General features: G+C 37.0%; 2 protein-coding genes across 2 annotated transcripts; one reads left to right on the forward strand and one right to left on the reverse strand.

Annotated features, from left to right (window-relative positions):
* The first annotated feature begins 345 nt into the window (after positions 1–345).
* LOC129083630 (tripartite motif-containing protein 64C-like) lies at positions 346–6,698 on the forward strand. Its single transcript, XM_054589488.1, has 6 exons — positions 346–756; positions 1,303–1,398; positions 2,561–2,791; positions 3,526–3,548; positions 4,790–4,887; positions 6,208–6,698. The coding sequence occupies exons 1-6, from the start codon at positions 346–348 to the stop codon at positions 6,696–6,698; spliced, it is 1,350 nt and encodes a 449-aa protein (XP_054445463.1).
* A 3,346-nt stretch (positions 6,699–10,044) lies between these two features.
* LOC129083637 (tripartite motif-containing protein 43-like) lies at positions 10,045–15,559 on the reverse strand. Its single transcript, XM_054589502.1, is given in 7 exon segments — positions 10,045–10,568; positions 11,700–11,797; positions 12,288–12,310; positions 13,269–13,323; positions 13,325–13,497; positions 14,369–14,464; positions 15,149–15,559. Coding segments are annotated over 7 exon segments (1,380 nt in total).
* Positions 15,560–20,730: the final 5,171 nt, after the last annotated feature.

Consider the following 20,730-nt stretch of genomic DNA (forward strand, 5'->3'; position numbering starts at 1 on the left):
AAGAGATTAAATGATTCATAGTCTATATATGTGCTTATGGACCAATCAGCTTGTTTAAGTAAGTTAGGTATGATTGAGATCATTGTTTATTTTAAACAAGCAAACAAAAAAAGATGCTGAAGACTCTTTTGTCTCATATTCTCATTTGAATAGTGGGATAAACCGAGCCTATCTAGACTTACCATGTCTAAGTTTGTATACGAGGTAAGTTAATGGGTAAATTATGTTCCTAGTTAATAGGTAGATAGGGCTCAAGTAGACAAGCCTTTATCCAAAGGCCTTTCTTTCCTCATCTGGGAAAAAAAAATGACTTTCTCTTTCTTTCTTATTTTAATATTCAGAAACATGGATTCAGACACCTCACCAGCCTTCCAGAATGATCTCACCTGCTCCATCTGTATGAACTACTTCCTAGACCCTGTCACCATAGACTGTGGACACAGCTTTTGCCGTCCATGCCTGTACTTTTCCTGGGAGGAAGCCCAGACTCCAATGCACTGCCCTGAGTGCAGGGTAGTATCAGAGAGGCCAGATTTCAAAACCAACATTGCATTGAGGAACCTGGCTTCCATTGCGAGAGAGGCCAGAGCTCATTACATCAACGGCTCTGAGGAGCAGATCTGTGTGGCACACAAAGAAGCAAAGGGGCTCTTCTGTGAGGTTGAGAAGAACCTGCTCTGTGGGCTCTGCTCTGAATCCCCAGAACATGCAGCTCACAGCCACAGCCCAGTACAATGGTCTGCTGAGGAATACAGGGTAGGTGCAATTTGACAGCTGTAAGTTCCCAAATGAGAGAGAAAGATGAGAATGATGATAAGGAAGTTGATGAGAGGTGGTGCTGTTTCAATGTAAATTCCAAATTATAAGTGTATCTGGGCAATGCTGTTAACCTACTTGGACACGATAATCAAAGCTGTGTTGAACCTTTATTCACACAGATTTCCTTAGAAATACTGTCCAAGTATGTAGACTTGGTGCAATTGTGGGGCAAGTGGCCAGCATCAGGAACACTGGTTTCTGATTCAAGTTTGACTTCTTTATAGTCAGGATATGTGAAAATATGAGTGCCAGTTTCTCAAGAAATGAATGTTATCTGTAGGGCCCCCCAAAACTCTTTATTGTATGTTTCTCTCACCTCTAATATTCCAAATATTTGAATCAAAATAAATTATTGTGAAAAAATCAGATCTCTCTATTTTAACTCAGGGTGACTTTTTTCAACAACTGTGTTTAACCATAAGTAAGGGAATAACATTTACAATATCATCTTTTGTGTCACTAAAGCTTACAGTTATTTTTCAGGAGGAACTTCTAAAGAGAATGAGCTCTTTACGGAACATGACTCAAGAAATGCGAAACAATCTGAAGCAGGAAGCTAGCAAAACCCAGTCATTAGAGGTAAGGATCAGTGTTCTGTTTATTTTTATATTTTTATGCAAGTTGAGAAATACTGGCTTATATTTTTAGCCAAATTCAAGTTAACAGTTAAAAGATAACAATTTCTCCTAGGAAAAGGCAGTGGTTTTTAGTAATATATCAGCAACCACAAATGTACTGGCCAAAAATATATACATATATAAAACATATATATGCATATATTCTATATTAAATATATGCCTATATATTTTATATAATATATATTATATAAAAACATATTTATTTTAGCCAATAAAAGCTAGTGCAAAGAATACAGTAGACTCTTGAACAAGGCAAGGGGTTTGCAGTCAAATATCCATATATAACTTTTAACTCTTCTAAAATTTCTCCATTCTTTCGTATCTGCAAGGCATTATTTTCAGCGCCCATAGATACCAAATTTCAAGGATGTTCAAGTCTTTTATATAAAATGGTATAAATTAATGCGTATGGGTTGGTCCTCTGCATTCATGGGTTTCCAATTGAATCAAAAATACCGTCTTTAATCCACCATGAGCTGAATCCATGGATAGGAAAGTCACAGAGACAGACAGTCAACTGTGTATTTATTTTAAAAAATCAGAGTATTAGTGGGCCCTCTCAGTTCAAATCTATGTTCAAGGGTCAACTATGTATGTGGTAATCAGGGCTTGATAGGTATTCCCAGTTCAACTCTAAGGTTTGGTAAATCTTTCACAAACTGAGTAAAAGACAATACCACACTAAGTTTGACTCCAAAGGAGAGGAGAAAAATATAGTATATAGAAGAAAAAAATAGAGAATTTTTAAAAATCAGTATAATATGGTATATACTTAAATATTTTTAAATATGTAGAATAAGCAGGCAAAAGAACAAAAGAAAAAGAAGGTAACAAAGAGGAAATAATTGGTGGAGTAAGACCCTTGAAGAAGTATCACAGGGAGAGAGGCTAGGACCCTTTGGAGGGCTTAATTTAATAGGAAAAGAGACCAGGCACATAGGGTCAGGATAGACAGAAGGGCCAGCAAACACTCAAGACACTTGGAGGTGTGAGGCAGAAAGTTTGTCAAGTACTTTTTTGATGAGTCTGAGGAAATATGTAAAGTTTGAAGTTTTCTGCTGAGAGTGAGGATAGGTAATTTCTTTGATCCACTATCTGTGCAGGACTACGTGGCCCTCAGGAGGGTGATGATTAAAGCCGAATATCGGAAGATGCATCTCTTTCTCTACGAGGAGGAGCAATTCCATCTGGACATAATGGAGAGAGAAGCAAAGGAGATCTTCCAACAGCTCAAGGAAAGCGAATACAGAATGACCCAACAGAAAGAAAGCCTGAAAGGAATGTTGAAAGAGCTGACTGACATGTGCCACAAGCCTAACGTGGAGCTGCTCCAGGTGAGAAGGGAGGGTCCATCCTCAGAGACAGGAACCCTTTTCTGGGCGATGTTGTCATGATATCAAAATGTTGCCTGCATATACAATACCATTACCTTCAGCTAAGCAATAATGCTCCTTGACTCCCATGATCAAGTCTGCCCGGTCAGTCACTTCTTCCTTCATATCCTGGGAATAAGGATTTAAGTGCAATCCAAAATACTATGTACTCAGAGATTGTTCAAAATCAGTCAATCTCTGACCAGGGAAACATTAAATTTGCTGTGGTAATTCTCAATTTATGTTCCCCTAATCCACTGTCTATTATCCCCACAAAAGCAACTTGCTGAAGACATTAAGGTTTTGCCCCTTGTCTAGGCAAGATTTGTAGAAATTGGTAATCAGTGTTAATGCTCTCTCTACTTTTCATATGGTTCCCTGTTTTGCTTTAATTGTTATCCTAAATGGTCAGATCTTTCCTTGGGAATAAGATAGGGCATTGAGTGTCATTGGAAACCTAGAACTTGTTGCATCACTTCACTTTTCTGCCTGACATCCTTCCCCCGCTCAGGGCACCCTGAGGAAGCGCAGCATGTTTTAGTGTAAGTTCTGTTATTAAGAGAGCCTCTATTGTTCCTTAAAGGAGAATAGGAAAAAACACTTAAAGAAACTCTGAAAACTTAAAACATGCTAGAAAAGGTATAAAAGACCAGAACTCACATGTTTACCTCCTTTTTTTTCTGTTTGTTTTGCAGGATTTGGGAAATGTATTGGAAAGGTGAGTTTACACTAATGATTTCTGAGAAATCATTGTCTTCTTGACGAGGTGGGTGTACATTTTTTGAGTGATAAACCTTGTCCTCTCTGGCTATTTTGTTTAAAAAAAACAAACAAACCCTGGAGCATTCTGGTCTCAGAAGTTTCTTTCTTATGTGGCTGCACTCAAACATACTTAAAAACCATCTGACCTTCTGGGCTTTGTTCCAGCTGCTCATTCCCATCCTCTCCAAACTTAACACAATAAACATTACTGAGGGGATTTCTCTAAGGTATAACAGAAATGGAAGGTGAAAAAGACAGGAAGAGGGAGCTCTATGAGTAGGATAGGAGAGGAAGGTGTTGTTTTTCTTCCTGGGAGTAGCAATGACTCAGCCTGTTCCATCATTGCATGTCCCCCCTTGTAGGCAGCACCTCAGTGGGGAATGACCGCCTGGTGCCCCTTAGGAAGCAAGACCTTCGGAAGCAGGTCTGCCAGGGTGGAGGCTTTTCCCTTGCTTGGCAAATAAAGAACAAGGCTGTCTGGCTCTGTAGATTCTTCCCTTTTAGACACTGAATGTTTCATCGGCAAGTACCATATTCTGCCCTGTATAATAGGATCTCATGTGTTATACCCACCCACGTGTTTGGCCCAAACTTCCAGGAAAAAAAGTTTCATTTTAATTCAGTTATTTATTTATTTATATTTAGAAACAAAACTGGTTATCGTATTCTAGGGTATTATTTTGCATACAAATGTTATTGCTTTCTAGAGTTACACTTTTAATGTATAAACATACATAAAAGAAAAACTTTTATGTAGATACGGAATTAGTACTACCCATGTATAATGCACATCCTTATTTTTCCTGCAGTGATTTGAGCAAAAAACGTGCCCATTATACACAGCAAAATACGGTACTCAAAGGCACAGGTTTCAGAGGCTTTTCCTGAATTTTCCTCTCTCTGTAAGATACCCAGGAGTCTTGAATTCCCTGAGGTAGAGTAGAGGGAGGAAATGATTCTCAATTTTAGGAATGGAATAATATCTGAAAAAAATGGGAACCTTGAAATTTTATGTAATTTAAATTTAGAAAAAAAGTAGCATTTCTTATATGCCTGAGGGATTAAAACACAATGTACATACAATTAACCCTGAATGGGAGGATTCTGCTGAAATATCTTGGGGTAAAAACTGTGATTTTTGTAATGGTTGTGTGATTAACCTTTGGCCCCAAATGCCGCTGCTGTCATTCTTTACAGGACTGGATCCGTGCAGATGCAAAAGCCTCAGCCAGTGAATCCAGAGCTCACTTTATGGCGCCTCACTGGAATCCTTGACATGCTGAACAACTTCAGAGGTAACAGTCAGCCCTTTGGCATCAGGCTTCAATCTTCATTTGTTCTTAAAACTGAGTCTTCTGTTTTAATTATATATTTTTTCTGACATGAAGATAGTACATGACTTTCCAAAATTGTTATCCTCCTTCTGTATAGTCATATCACAATGACCAAGGCTGAACTTTGCAACTTATACTGTATTGAAACTACAAAGTAAGATACATTTTTAAATCACATTTGATATACATAGAAGAAAAGAGCAATGAGATTGGTTGTGTGGTTATGAAGAGGGAATATTTAGATCTCAGAGTAGCAATCAGTTTTGTAAGTTTATTCAGTCTCACCTATTTTTGAAAGTTTAAATATGGCATTAATAGTTTTTTAACCTGTTGTATATTGCAAGTGCATTTATTGAGCATTAGACAAAAATACTTATTATTTATAAAATCAGAAAGTCCAAAGAAAACTGAAATGGTCATAAACAGAATAATTATTTAAAGATTTTATTTATTTATTTTTAGAAAGAGGGGAAGGGAGGGAGAAAAAAAAAGAGAGAGAAACATCAATCGGTTGCCTCTCTCACACACACGTCATTAGCTGGCCTGTACCCAGGCATGTGCCCTGGCTGGGAATCGAACTGGTGACCTTTTGGTGCACAGGTCAATGCTCAGTCCACTGAGCCACACCAGCCAGGACCATAAGCAGAATAATTTTAATACTGTTAGGCCAATTTCAAAACCACTGACAGGAGAAGGATCTGTGAGCATGGCTTCACTGTATCAGGCCCATCCTAGACAGCAGGTCTAGACCCTGAGAGCTGAAATTGGGATCAGATTGAATGTGAGGTCTAAACAGATAACATAAAACAAGAACATTCCCTTCAGAAACTTCTAATTTATGCATAATGTGAATTTCTATCAAATATTTTGATTCTTGAAAATGTAACAGGTACAATTTACATTCCAATAATTACCCACATAATAGCAAATTGCTGTCTATTTATTAAATAATATCAAGGACAATCAACACAAGAAGAGATTTCTAAAGTGACGAAAAAGTTTTAGGTGTGACCTGGAACAAACTATCTAGAGATTTAGATTAAATCGCTGCTTTACACAGTTCATAATATATGCAGAGGTTTTGTTTTCTTTTTCTGTATAATTTAAATGGTTTCTGTGTGCTGTAGAGGCAGTGATAACTTTTGCACTTCATAGAGGAGCCAATCTCAACTCTCTTTACTGTCTTTATTTTGTATTTCCTTAGAGGAGGGGCAAATGAAGGGACTGTCCCTCAAGGCATGGAAATTCCATTCACTGACCTGATTTTTGCCTCTTTTGCAGTGGATGATGTTCTGAGTGAGGAAACTATCAGTTGCCATATAAGCCTCTCTAAGAATGTTGGTATGGTGTTTGGAGATGACCTGGACAGCATGTGCGGAGAGCCCCAGAGAGTGCAGAGTTTCGCGGTATGGGGAACTCATACCTTCACCTCTGGTAGGCATTACTGGGAGGTGGACATACCACACTACTCGCCGTGGATTCTGGGAGTCTGTAAAGATTCCCTGATAAACGATACCGATATCATTGTTGATTTTGAAGGAGCATCTCTTCTATTTTCTTTGAAAGTGAATGATCATTATTGTCTCTCCACTAACTGCCCACCCTTAATTCAGTATGTGAAAATGCCTCTGGGTAAGATTGGAGTGTTTGTGGATCATGACAATGCAACTGTGAGCTTCTATGATGCTGAGAAAGGTTCCCTCATAAGTAGTTTAGTTTCTCCCTCTTTCTCTTCTCCTCTGAAGCCTTTCCTATGCTTTGATTCTCCATGAGAAGTTTTTACCATTTATCTGATGAACTTCCATGACTGAGGAAACTATTTTTATGAAATGTTCTGTGAGGCAACAAGTTGATACTTGACTGTCATGGAGCATATTGTAATGTAAGGAAACATAATTATTGTATATTAATAAATGGCATAACCACATTGAATGTATAAATGTGTTTATTAAATTTTTTAATAAAAATTGTTTACAGTGTATCGCTCCCTAGCATATAATCAATAGCTCAATGGCTTTATTTTTTTAACTAACAGCTGTATTATGAAGAGTTATATACCATAAAAGTCACCCATCACATCTCAGCTAAAATAACAGTTTTTAAAGGATGTCCTTTCTGAGCCTACAGACCAGTATAGTTCCTCTTAATCCAAATTTTTTGAGCATACTATACTATATTATCATAATAGTCAGCAAACTTTCATCAGATTGGTAGATACTTATTACCACTAGACTGAAAATTATAAAAATAAGGACAGTATTTGAATCAGTTACTATTTCCACTACCCAGTGTAGTACTTAGAACAGAAATCACAATAAATACAAGGTGAACAAGTGGATAAATAAATCTGTAATGTTCTCACTCCCATGTTACTGAGAAAGTTTTTTTAAGTGGGCACAAAGATTACAAAACATACGAGAAATCATGTTGGAATGCATTAAAATTAATAACTTCTGTGCATTGAGACATCATTGAAAATGCAAAGCAAGCCTTGGATGGATGGCTCAGTGGGTTAGAGCATCATCCTGATACACCAAGATTGCAGGTTCCATTCCCAGTAAGAGCAAATACAAGAATCAACCAATGACTGCATACAACAAATCTATGTTTCTTCTCTCCCTCCCTCTCTTTCTGAAATCAATAAATAAAGAAATGAATAAATAAAAATTTTACTATTTGAATTTAATTTCTTCACAAATAGCCCCAAACCATTTATTTAAAACCCAGAAGGATGAGATTTACTCAAGTAAATGTAGTGGATAGCGTATAAATTGAAATGTGAAAATTATGGTAATAGGCAAATAATAAACAAAGATGATATTCCACCTCAATTGGTCTCTATAACACAGGTAAGTAATAAGCATCACAGTCACTTTTTAAAAAATGATTTGTTTCCTTTCAGAAAGAGAAGAAGGGAGGGAGAAAGACAGAGAGAAACATTAATCGTTTGCCTCTCTCACACCCCCAACCACGGCCTTGGCCTTCAGCCCAGGCATGTGCCTTGACTGGGAATTGAACCGGTGACCTTTCAGTTCTCAGACCAGCATTCAATCCACTGAGCCATACCAGCCAGGGCACAGTCAGTTTTTTAGATATTCAACTTCATTGAAATACATTAGTTCTAAGACCTAATCAATATGATTAATCCCTTTTCTTTGTAAATGAAGTGGTTAATTTACTAATGCCATAAAACTCCAGTACTGTAATTACCTATTTAATGCCTGTCTCCTAAAATTTTATGTAAGAAAGGGAGTATTAGGGAGTACATATATCTAGGGCATACCTATTTTAAGCACAATACAGTCATTTCATAAACATCTACTGTATGAAAAATAAATGATAGTTACTAATATAGTTTGGAATAAAGGCATTTGATCACAAAAGAAAGAGTTGCATTGGGTTCTATTAGCCATATACTAAATATAAGTAACAAGATGATTTAGGGAAAAGCCATCCTGATAGCAGGAAATGTCTAGATCAGCCATGGATAGGAGAGAGTGAGGGAAATGACTGAAAAACCAAAGTAAATATTATTGTTACTGAGCTAATATTAATAATTTTTTAAATGTTTAAAAATATTTAAGATTTATTCTATATAAGGGCCTAGAATAAACTCTTCCCTTGCATTAAGTAATCTGATTCTCATCAACAGATATAGGGAGGTTGGTCCATTTCCAACATTATTTTGCCTTAGAGATTCATATTTTTGAGAGATAACACATAGCAAGGGTAAGAGCATAGACACTGGAGACTTATTACTTTAGTTCAAATCACTAAATGTCTCATGACTCAATTTCTTCACTAGAAATATTAGATCAAGATTCTATATATAAAATAGAGAAAACACATTTTTAGGAAAATCATGGTAAGATCTCCGTGAATGTAAGCTTGTATTACTAGTAGCCATAAATGAAGAGATTGGCCAAGTAAACTTGGGTGACCTGTTCCATGTCAAACAGCCAATTGCAACATCTGCTGAGCTGAGTTTCATTTTAGTTTAAGAAATCACTTTGATGTAATTAATCAACATGGATCAATTTCTAACTATATATTCAGGAAATATATTTGGAAGAGAAAATGCAATGGTGAATTCACAATTTAATGCGGGACAAGAACAAAAAAGCAAAAACTAATGCACTATGATGGTGAAAGAGACAGAGCAGGGAGCTTATGTCTGCATTTTGTTCCTCTGTCTCCCATTCTGTCACTCAAGGCCCAGATGATGATCTTAAATAAATGAACAATGATGTATGACCACCCTGACTGAAATACACACATGCACCTAATCTCTATGTTAATAGAGTCTCTATAGTTGCTGCCTCCCACTCTGATATATCGTTTTTCACACCAGTGAGAAATCAATGGGGTTTAAATTCAACTTGTATAATTTAACCAGTTTTTTATATCAACTTTTAAATTCTGAAAACTTATAGCAAAACGGCTTTCAAGTAAGGTAGTTGTCTCATCCATTTATTAATTTATTTATTCAAAAATTTGCTAAGCACCCCGATGGCCTAGCCAATGTGTTAGCTGCTAAGAACACAGCTGTAAACAGAAGGCACTTCCTCCATTTATTTCTTATAATTTATTCTGTTGAAAAAGAAAATGGCCAGCTATTCTAGGTTCTCTTAAACGAAGGCCTATCTCAGTTCTGAAAGTCTGTGGAAACTTCTTTGTCAACTCAGTTTTTCCTTTGAGGGTGAGTGGACTTGTAGGATTGACTAGACAAAGGAAGGAGTAGAAAGTTGCAGACTGCCGTGCACGACAGATAACCAGGTCTGTCCAGGATGTGCAAACCCTGTGTTCCTGGATTTTGACCATGAATAGTAACTGCACACTGATATATATTTTGGTAACTCCAGCAAGCTCACAAAACAGATTAAAAAAAAACACAGTATATATTCAAGATAAAAGGCCATAAGATATGATTTTAATGTCAAGAAAATGAAACTAACAAAATTTTGTATTTTGTACAAACTTCATATTAAATAACTACAAAAGGTTAAAGTAAAAAAAGGGAGAAAAGATAATAAAGTATCGTTGATGGGCCTCAACTAAGAAGGGCTTTCTCAGGATAGAGATCCCAGGCACATAGTCAGTTTTCTGAATTAGCCCTACTCAGGTGTGCCCAGTGTAAATGAAAGGCCTAAAAGGGAAATTGAACATGTCCTCTAGATCCCTCTGAAGTGGGGAAGGTGTAATGAGGGAATGCTTTATGAGAGAGCACTTTGCAACATCCACAAAACTTACACTTCCCCTGTCAACATCAAGAAACACACCAACCCTGCCCAGAGGTTTCTCTATGTACTGACGAGTCATCGGGGCAGTGGTCCAGAGAGCGTGACCATTATCCTCCTTCACACATAAAAGGAGAAATTCGTCCTGAGATTCAATCAGCGTACCATTCTTCCTCAGCCAGGATTCCTTACAGACCCCAACAGCCCAGTCCCAAAACTTGTCCACATGCAGCTCCCAGTAATGTTTGCCAGAGGTGAAGGCCTGCGCTCCCCATGCAGCAAAATAGTTCGATGTTCCAGGATCCAGAGACATATATATATGGTCATGCTTAAACCTCAGACTTCTCACATCGTCAAACAGTCTGATATTGTGATTGCTTATTTCATTAGTGAAGGAAATTTGCACTGTGAAGAAAAGAGATTATTTCTGCCAAAATCAATGTTAAAAATAATATTGTCTATGAGAGGAAGCGCATCCCTAGTATCTCACTGGAAAAAGAACATTCTAACGTTATTAGAAGGGCAGTTCTGAATGGAAAATATTGGGTTCAAATGATGCCAACATATCTCATGAAGAAACAGATATCTAATTTCAATAGAAAAAATCTTCCTAAAAATCAGAGATCATAAAGGAGAAGAAGGTCATGTCTACTTCTGGCTGGTTACTTTTCCTGACACCTGAAAAGCTGGACACCTGGGCAGTGCCACCAAGTCCATAGCAATAAACCTTATCTTTATCACTCCTTCTCAGAGGACAAAAGTAATTTTAGACTAAATAAATGGAGATTACTTTACCAAGATATGAGAATACTCTAGTTGACAATATTCCAGTTAAGTAAGCAAGCTGATACTGAACAAGAAACCTAAAGGCCTTCTTAAAAGTGATTTCCTGCTAAGAATTGTCTGCCTTTGATAACTGGTTCCACCTGAAAATATATTCTTCCTCTTTCTGATAGATTAACCTTCCAGGTTTAGGTTTACCATGGAGCTCTATATATGGTCTCACTAACCACCAACTTCCTTTATTGTTATTATTCATAAAGTCTTGGTTTCTGCATTTAGTTTTTTTACATTTATGATTATTTCTTATTACATCCATTGAAACACACATTATAAGTCCAATTAATAAAAATATTTAAAGCAGAAATATTTAAAGCAAAAATATTTATAACCTAATTCACTGTTCTTATTTTAAATTGGAATATCTTGAACTGATTCCCATTTTTCTATGGCTCAGTGAACAACAGACATTTTATGTGATGATATTTCTAGGACTCAAGAAGCATTTTTTGGTGCATGTCTTTTTTTCTTATTATGTAAGTAATATCATATTTATAAGTAATGGATAAGGCCTGAGTCACATCTATCATTACAGCAGTTTTGATTTTATCTTTTCCCATATGACTGTGACTCCATGACTAAGTAGGACCATACATGCCACTTAACAGGTCGCTCTGCAAGAAAGAGGAAAAGATCATCCATAAAAAGTTGTTAAAGGATTCTGTCAGGTGGTCCCACCAAGGGGGCGACACTTACCTCGGAAGCAATTGAGCCTGTCCAACAATCCAGCAATGGGTCGTGCAGGGAGCCATGGCTGCAGAGGCTGAGGCATGTGCAGCTGCACCTGCTCGCTCCTGTAAAAAGGAAGATACAATTAAGCTTTTGGTGCCATCATCATTCAACTGAATGTTCTTCATCAAAATCCTCTTGTTCACAATCATGGGATAAGATTGTGCTATTCTTAGGGAATCTCTCTTACTTTTCTTGTTTGGCTGCTTCCACCCTCATTTCTCAGAGGTACTTGCTTCTCCTACTTAATTCTGGGTAAATCTAATCTTTGCACTTTCAGTTCTTATTGATTGTGAAATATAAAACCATAAATGACCAGTCTTGTAGAAAGTTTTGCATTGAGCCTGAAAACACATACCTCTCTCAGCCACAGATGGGAAAAAATACTCCTGATCAAGAGGAGCAGGAAATCATATACTGCAAAACACGCACAAACAGACATGCACACAAACAATTGAGAATACTCTGAAAAATTATGTCTTCATTTTGTTAGAAGTAGCTGGATCTCTTCCATGGCCCTCATGAACCACAGTTAGCATTGAAGAACAAACTCACCTTCTCAGTGTGTCTCCTAATTCCTATCAAGAAAGAAAAGAGCAGCTTAGACTTCAGAAGTAGGATGTTCCACCAACCAGTTTGGGTTTGGGGAAGCTTAGAAGAGTACTAATCACTTCCACCTGCAAACTGTTTGAAAACTCCTTTTCCTTTTCCTCCCTGAAGATATTCCTGACAATACCTTGTGAGAATCTAAATTTTTTAAAAATAATTTTTAAATTTATTGTTTTATTTAAGCATAGTTGGTATACAATCATAAATTGGTTACATTAATTTAAGGTGTCCAATATTAATGATTCAACATTTTTATACCTTACAAAGTGATCACCATACTAAATCTAGTAATCATCTGTCACCATGTATACTTATCACAATATTATTGACTAATTCCCCTTTTTACCCATTTCCCCTGCCCTCCCTTTTGGTAACCATCTCTTTGGTCTCTGTTTTTATGTTCTTGATAAATTCAGAACACTGAGTGTGAAAAGAGAGAAGGCAAGGGAAGTAGCTGTGTATTGCTGTCGCTCTCAGCTCTGTACATAGGGGTCTTTCCTAAGGTTTGTCCTGAAAGGGTAATATGCCCCAAATTAATGGTCAGTGAAACCAATGGTATTGTAACAGAAGCAAGAAATATATAGGAGCTTTTACCAAATGTTTCTACATTGCCAACTTGCAAGCCAGAATGAAAAGATCTTGAATAAGTTTTTCCTTTCTGGTGTTTAGTGAAGCAAGAAACAAAAGTAGATTTTAAGAAGGAAAATATTCCTTAGGGAATCTCCATAATCACAGTTTCATAAGTTTTGCTTGTTCATGATTAGGTCAGAAGCAGATTATCTATATTATTCCCCATTGGGAGCCACTCTCCCCCATGAATGCAGGAAATGAAGGAATACATATCTTTGGTACCAAATAAATAAAGGAAATCAAAGGTGTGTGCTTCCAATAATATAAAAGATTCCCAGGCACATGCTCTGTTCCTACCTTAAGCAACTCTACATCTGGTCTCAGACACACATTCACGAGCTCGTCATACATCGCTCAGGCTGATTTTCTTTTCAGCCATTTCAGCCTCGAGTTTCTCAAGTTGCTCAAATACCGTTGACCCTTCCTTAATGACACTCTCTAAATATTGTTTTTCTTCCTCATGGAAAACCAGTTGCAATGTCTCATAAAAAGCCCTGGTTTCACTTTGGCGTCCATACAGATACTTCTGCAGAGAGATGGATTTCTTAGATCACATACTTGGACAAACCTTACCCTCCTCCACTTAAACAGCATCTACTGTTCTTATTCATGTTCTCTACCAATAAGCTTCATGTATCCTAAATTCAGGTCCCCCCGCTTTTCAGAAACCATATATTCATTCCTCTTTCCTTCGTTTATTTTCCATTCTTTTAAACTATACAACAACCAATTATGTGCTTCCCTCAAACCACCTCCATCCACTTCATGAACTCCTGAAAGAACTGGAGGAATGCTTTTCATTGATTATTTCTTTCACACTCATCCTCTCAACTCTGAAAGACTGCATGCAAGCAATTAAAGTTCATTGTTGATTAATCAATTATTACATACAATATTCTGATCTCTGTGTTAGTAAGTTTGTCTCTAGTATCAAACTCTCCCCATCCTTAGAAGTAATATTGCATTTACTCTTAGAACTAGGAGCCATCAGGAAAGATCTTCCTGAAATTCTCACCTCCTTCCCTCAAACTGGTGTCCATCCTCCCAGCCCTTTTCTCTGCCCTCCTTTTCTCTATGGATGGGCTTCTGTCCTCCATCTATGACCACAGGCTCCCCTATGGTTTTGAAGAACATTGATTCTTATTCCATTGCCTATTTCCTCCCAAAAGTTGTGGATTCTCTCTCTTACTCTCCAACCTCAGTTTTCCCTTTTACTTCTTTTTCTCAGGTTCCTTTATTTTTAACACATTACATTTTCTTTTACTTGAAGAAATATCATTCTCTAGCTCCTGCTCGTCTCACCGTCACAGGCACACTTCTCTACTGCTGTTCACAGTTCCTTCTCCTGACATGACTGTGTCAGCCTGATTCAGAGGGAAATACAGTCTCATACTTACCATCCAATAGACAGATATTCTGCCATCTTTACTGGGATTTCTTTGAATTTCTTGAATCTTTTCCCATAAAGATCTCATGTGGTTTGAGAGCTTCGCCTGTTTGTTTGTTTGTTTGTTTGTTTTAAAAAAAAAAAGAATTTTGCACCAGAAAAGCAAATAAATTTAGGTTCTAGACCATTAATGATTAGGACAATCAAAGGATATTAGATAAATGTAATCTATAGAGGGAAGAAGGATCATGACATTTCCCTATTTGCCCTCATTAATGATGAATTTTAGAAGATTTCAGCCTGTACAACCACACAGTGCAATGTAGTCATTTGTCTAGCGAAACTGAGAGGAATTTTACTTAGCATGGCTACCTCTCAGATAGTGAGGCATCTCGCATCAGAATTTGGAGCTAATGTTACTTGTCCCCTCCCAATTCCAATATACTTTATCCTACTCCTTTGTCCTGTGTTAACAAATATGTACCCCATAGAAAATCTTTTTCGCATTTGTAATTCTTTCTCAGAATGAGGGCTTTCCAGTGACTTGGGCACAATGCTGTATCATCAAAATAATAATGACCATTAACTTAATTACTCTCTCGTTAAATGCAACCACCAAGAAGGCAGATATACAACTGTGTTTTCCTCACAGCTCCATCACTGGTACTTAAATTGGAACTTGACACTCAGTAAGGAAAGGATTTAATCATCATGATGATTCTCAGGTCCTTATGCTGCCTGGGCCGCACTCCCCTGCCACTATCAGTGTGCTCTCAGAGGCAGGGCTCACCCGGTGTTCCTCAGCAGCCTCTTCTACGGGGCGGTGCCTGTGAGCCTCGTGCTCCTGCGCGCTAGAGCAGCGCACACAGAGCAGGCTCCTGTCGTCTTCGCAGAAGATCTGCTTTGTCTCCTTGTGCAGCCCACACCTATAGTGCTCAGAGCTCAGGAATTGCCGCAGGCTGGCCTTCCTGGCAATGGACACAAGATTTTTCAGAAGAATATTAGTTTTAAAGTTTGTCTGCTCTGATGGTTCCCTGCAAACGGGACAACGCGCAGGGATCTCGGCTTCCTCCCAGGACACACAGAGACATGGCCAACAGAAGCTGTGCCCACAGCCCATGGTGACTGGGTCTGTGAGGTAATTCAAGCAGACAAGACAGGCAAGTTCTTCATGAAAGGTTTGCGACACGTCTGAGTCCATTTTCCTGATGAAAGAAAATCAGGAGTTTATTCCTCCGCCCAGGAGACCCAAAGGTCTAAGCAAAATTTGGCTCAGGTTGTGATTCAATGACAGTGTCTGGAGCCAAACAAGCTTGATAGGACATGTGACACAAACAGAAAGAAGAGACACAAGGAAAGCGCTTACAATCTGCAGAAACCATTCTCGGCTTTCTAACTAACACTATCTGCCTCTGTCCCCTTTTTTCCTGTATAAAAAGAATCCCAGTTTTGTTGAGGTCTTACTGCCTCCAAATTGCTTGAGTTTCAGGTGTTTTACCCAAGTTTATAGCTCCAGGTGTTAGGTCCTCAAGGCTTTAAAAGCTCATGTAACACTCAATATCAGTCATTAATAGCTCAGGATTTTTGACTTCTATTTTTATTATTTCATGAAATTGTCAGGCATTTTTCCTTGGATGACCTTTTCATCTCATTCAGAATCCACATCCCCAAACTTTTTTTTTTTTTTAACAAAACATGTGACTATGTTAAGAGTTAATGAGAGGAAAGTAGACATTGTCAAAAGAATTGGATTCTAACCAGAATCTACTTACATGATTATACTAATGTGTTTCATTTGCCCTCATTTCTTTATTATCTATAGCACTTAATCAAAGAAACCAAAAATTAAAGAGAATTGCTGTAACTTTCAAGTCTTCAAAACTGTGATCAAGCACTTTTTCATACTGTGATAAGATATAATTTTGATACAATCATAATTGTAGTACCCAGTTAGATAAGCAGATAATCCAAGTACAGAGCATCCTCAGGGCAGAGAGCCCCAGGTGCCTAGTAAGGGCCAAAACGACAAGCCCTTGTACGACCACACCCTTAGGCAATAATCCCTGAGGATGACATCTAGGCCTCAGCTGTGTTTCAGGTCCAGGCCCAGAAAAGTGGCAAAACCAGACAAGTGAGGCCATGGCTGAGGTCAGGACCAACTACAGTGACTAATGATTCTCTGGCGCCAATCAATTAGTGGAGACCAGGAGGGGGCACACCTAGGAAGTTGATGAATGTTTTATGGACATCCTCCACGGAGGCCTCAAATAAAAGTCCTCAGAACGGAGGACCCAGTATGGCTATCCGTGGAGCACGCCCTTGCCTTTCCCCACTTCCTTCTCTCTCCAGGGTGCTCTCACTGGCATGTGCTCTCTCTCTGTCTCTCAGTTTGAGTCTTGGCTCTGAATTCTTCTCTTAGCCAGAATTCAAGCACTGAGGTTGCTGAACCAAGGGTAACATCTGGTGCCGTTTTTCCACTGAAAACAATAATAACCAGCACCAAAAAACAAAGCAGGTTTTTAAAGATCTATTTTGCTTAAAATTGGGTCCTTTTGTCCCTACTAGTTAAATGGAGACATGCTGAAACTTCTCATATTCCTATACACTCACCAGTGTCACTTTTCTGCCATCCCAATCATTGCCTACCTTCTTTAAAATGTAAGTAAAAAAAGTCATGTTTCTTTAGAGATATTTGCTTCACTTAAAAAAAAACAATTCTCCTCAAATCACTGAGTGTGTTACCTAGTCATATTATAAATGTCATCTCTCTCGCGCAGACAAGAATGTCCTGCCTTTAGAGTAGACTATAATGTATGCTACATATAAAATCAAATATTCCTAAAAAATATTCTTAATCTATGTCAAGTACAAACCTGCAAGATACCTGGACACTACTTTCTGTGTCCTTATAATACATAAGAACAACTAAGGGATATTTGAAAACTAAAATTAATCATCATATCAATTCCAACATGCTTAACAACCCAGGGTGCCAAAACAGGAATGGAATCATTTCACTAAGTTGTCAAACAATATCATTTGATAGAAACAACCTCAGTTCAGTGATAAATTAAAACTAGGAGATTTGGTTTGTTTTCCTTTTAGAAAGTTGGAGGAACTCCAATGTGGTCAATTGTGCACTCACCTAAGGAGCTTATCCATGGTCTCCAGTGCTTTCTGTAGAAGGAAAACTAGGAAGACGTCAGCTCAGGGATCAAGCCTTCCAAGTGTGATGGTGGTATCTTTCCTCAGTCTTCCTAGCCAGGTGAGTTCCCAACACACTCTCTGGTCTGGAGAAGTTGATTTTGGATCCCCAAATATCCTTATATTGAGTCTCTAAAGAACATTTCTTCTAAGGATTACATTTCAGAGGTCTTTAGATGGATGTTAATAATGAATGATTAAGTTTCTTCAACCCTGAGGATAGGATTAATTTAACACCTTTGCTAATCTCCCTAAACAAAACTCCATAAACATAATCTAATTAAGAGTCACTGATTTTACAGCAAACAAGCCTTAAACACTGCCTTTATATCTACATTTCTGGACATCAGTACTTTCATTTTTAACTTACGAAAAGCTAGAAAAGATTATTTGATCAATTAGTGATTTTAGCAAATGTCTTTGAAAACTTGGAAATAAGTTTCCTGAAGTTTGTTTAAATATAATCTGCCATGAAAGAGCGCTCTCTTTGATTGACTGACTGGCTTGTAATATTTTAAGGTAATATTTTAAGAACTTCTTTGATCCATCACTCTGATTACCTGATACAGATTGGTCTTTGAGACTTCTAAAACTTTTAAACTTTGAGGGGCTCTGAAATCTACAAGCGTGCCTTTGTTTTAAAGGGTGAGCTTAAATTCATCATTTTTATAGTTAAGAAAAATCAGATAGGAAATACCTTTATGGAAAGATATGCAGAAAGCCTAGAGAAAGCTGGAAGAAGGTCATGTGATAATGATGTGGAAAGGAGATCAGTAGCAACTCTTTCCTTCAATCTGATCTTAAGAAAAAGATTATTCATTCACTTTGTGTTTCTGTATCCTCAGCAACTTGGAATTCTTCCTTTGTGAGGGTTTCACATCATCCTCTCCTTTCAACAAAGATGTCTGGGAAACACTCACGACTAAAACCGACTGCATTAGTCTCGTCCTTTTAAGAAGACAAATCACATTTAAGGAAAGGAATCAGCCTTCAAGAATCAAAAAAGAACTATCAAAAAAAATTCATGTGAATTTTGTAGACTTATGATTGAAAGATCAACAATTTCTAGAGAGCTAGAGTGGTTCACGGAAACTTCTTCTATGGAGGGACAGAAACATTGTCTCAGCAAAAGATTGGATTAATTAAGCTGACATTTTTTTTTCCTCAATAAATTTGTAATAACCTCATTATTTAAACAGCAGGTAAGAATGTACAGTAGAGACTAATAATTTCCCCTAACATCCTCTTTAAACATGTATCTGTAATTTTGTATCTATCAAAATATGTACTTTCTTTCCCTAGGAAATGAGTGGTTGGACTATAATTAATTTGTTGTGTCCTATTACTTATTTGCTGTTTTGCATACATTTTGATAAGCAGCTTTTCTATCTTACGTGTTATTCATTGCCCTATATGTTCTAGATTGTAAGATTTAAAAAACCAGTTAGCATGTTGTTTTAAGGATCTTATCTATCTCTTATTTATTTTTCTCCTAGTAACTAGTGTAGTAGCTTCAACAAGGGATGATTTTTTTTCTTCCAAGGGATATTTATTGCTGTCTGGAAGCATTTTTGTCACTATTGGCAAAGTTGTCACTACTGGCAAGTGACGAAAGATCATAGATTCTGCTAAACATTTTACAAGACAAAGCACAGCCCCTTTCCTCCAAATGTCAATATTTCTGATGTTGAAAAATTTTAAACTAGAGACTCTTAACATGGATTAATAATAATACTTTCATTTAGCGAGTAACTATTGAGAACAGGAAATCAGTAGAAGTTAGGCATAAACAAAAGCTATGCAACTAAACTGCTGTTGTTCTAAGATATAAATATAAATAGGATTTCCTGAATTCACATTAGGGGATTAGTCTAAATTTGTTATCCACCAGAGAATGATATTTTGACTTGGGATCATTGTTACTGTGATTTAAAATGTTCTGCCTTTTAATCTGTAAACATATTTTCAATACTGTGAATAATACATCTGAATGCATTCTTGGGTTATTTCATTGCTTATTTATTAAAAACTTGTGCTAGATACCAAAGAGCAGTCATGATCAAAAAATCCATCATTCTTATCCTCATGAAGGCTATAGTCAGGAAGTAAGGCATCAAATAAATAGCTACAAGAATTTTAGCTACAATTTAGATCAATGCTATGATGGAAAAAAAGAGAGGAGAAGTATAATGATTTGTAAACTTGGGCTAGTTTAAGGACATGGCCTTTGAAGAGAGACGTGAAGTTAATTAGGGTGGTTAGGTGAGGATCCTGAGGTGGGAAGAAGTATAATAAGATAAGTGACTGAAAAAAGCCATCAAATCAGGAGGGAACAAGAAACACATGTGAAATGAGATATAAAGGCACCAGAATATTCAGGATTTTGTAATTTCAAAAAGAATTTTATCTTAAATACATTTTCCTACCTCTTTCTTATTTTTCCCAATGATTTGTTCATATATAGGTTTTTCTATAATATAATCACCACTACAGATATCTAATATGAATAGTGTTATTTTTTTCTTTCTCTCTCCCTATTATTTTTGTAAATAGTGCCAGCTAGGACTTCCAGGACAATGTTGTATGGAAGCAGTGGTAATGACTGTCTTTGTCCTTATCTCTGATTTTAAAAAGAATTCTTCTAAGAATTCCATATTTACAATAGCATTGGTTAGATTTCTTTTATAATTATACATTTTCAATTGAAAAAATTTATTTTTATTTAGAAATTTCTAAATTTTCTTATTGTGCCAATATGTTGCATCACTTTAGACTTTCTTTAGATTATAGAAAATGATCAACATACACGTTTGAGAACAATGTATTTGTAACTACAGTAGTCCTCCCTTATCCAAAAGAGGCATATCCTAAGTCTCTCAGTGAATGCCTAAAACCTTGAAAAGTATAGAATTCCTATATATCCTATGATTTTTTTCTGTAAGTACATACCTTTTAACTGAAATGAAGCACTTTATTATTTCTTTTTGGCATATATGAATTGCCATCATTGCTATGCATGGGCTTTGGTACCATTATTAAGTAAAATAAGCATTTGAACATAAATGCTGTGATATCAGGAAAGTTGATCAGATAACATAACCCAGATGTTTAAGTAACTAATGGGTGAGTAGGGTACACAGCATGGATTTTGACCATCCTAATAGATGT

The sequence above is a fragment of the Pteronotus mesoamericanus genome, unplaced genomic scaffold, assembly GCF_021234165.1.
Source record: "Pteronotus mesoamericanus isolate MK-2021 breed Mesoamerican mustached bat unplaced genomic scaffold, CSHL_Meso_final contig_1271, whole genome shotgun sequence".
In the NCBI taxonomy this organism is placed as follows: Eukaryota; Metazoa; Chordata; class Mammalia; order Chiroptera; family Mormoopidae; genus Pteronotus; species Pteronotus mesoamericanus.

Excerpts from the sequence above, each read along its gene's own strand:
- LOC129083630 (XM_054589488.1), top strand. The coding sequence starts at position 346 with ATGGATTCAGACACCTCACCAGCCTTCCAGAATGATCTCACCTGCTCC. Across the intron at positions 2,792-3,525 it reads CTAACGTGGAGCTGCTCCAG|GATTTGGGAAATGTATTGGA; the intron begins GTGAGAAGGGAG and ends TTTGTTTTGCAG. Across the intron at positions 4,888-6,207 it reads CATGCTGAACAACTTCAGAG|TGGATGATGTTCTGAGTGAG; the intron begins GTAACAGTCAGC and ends CCTCTTTTGCAG.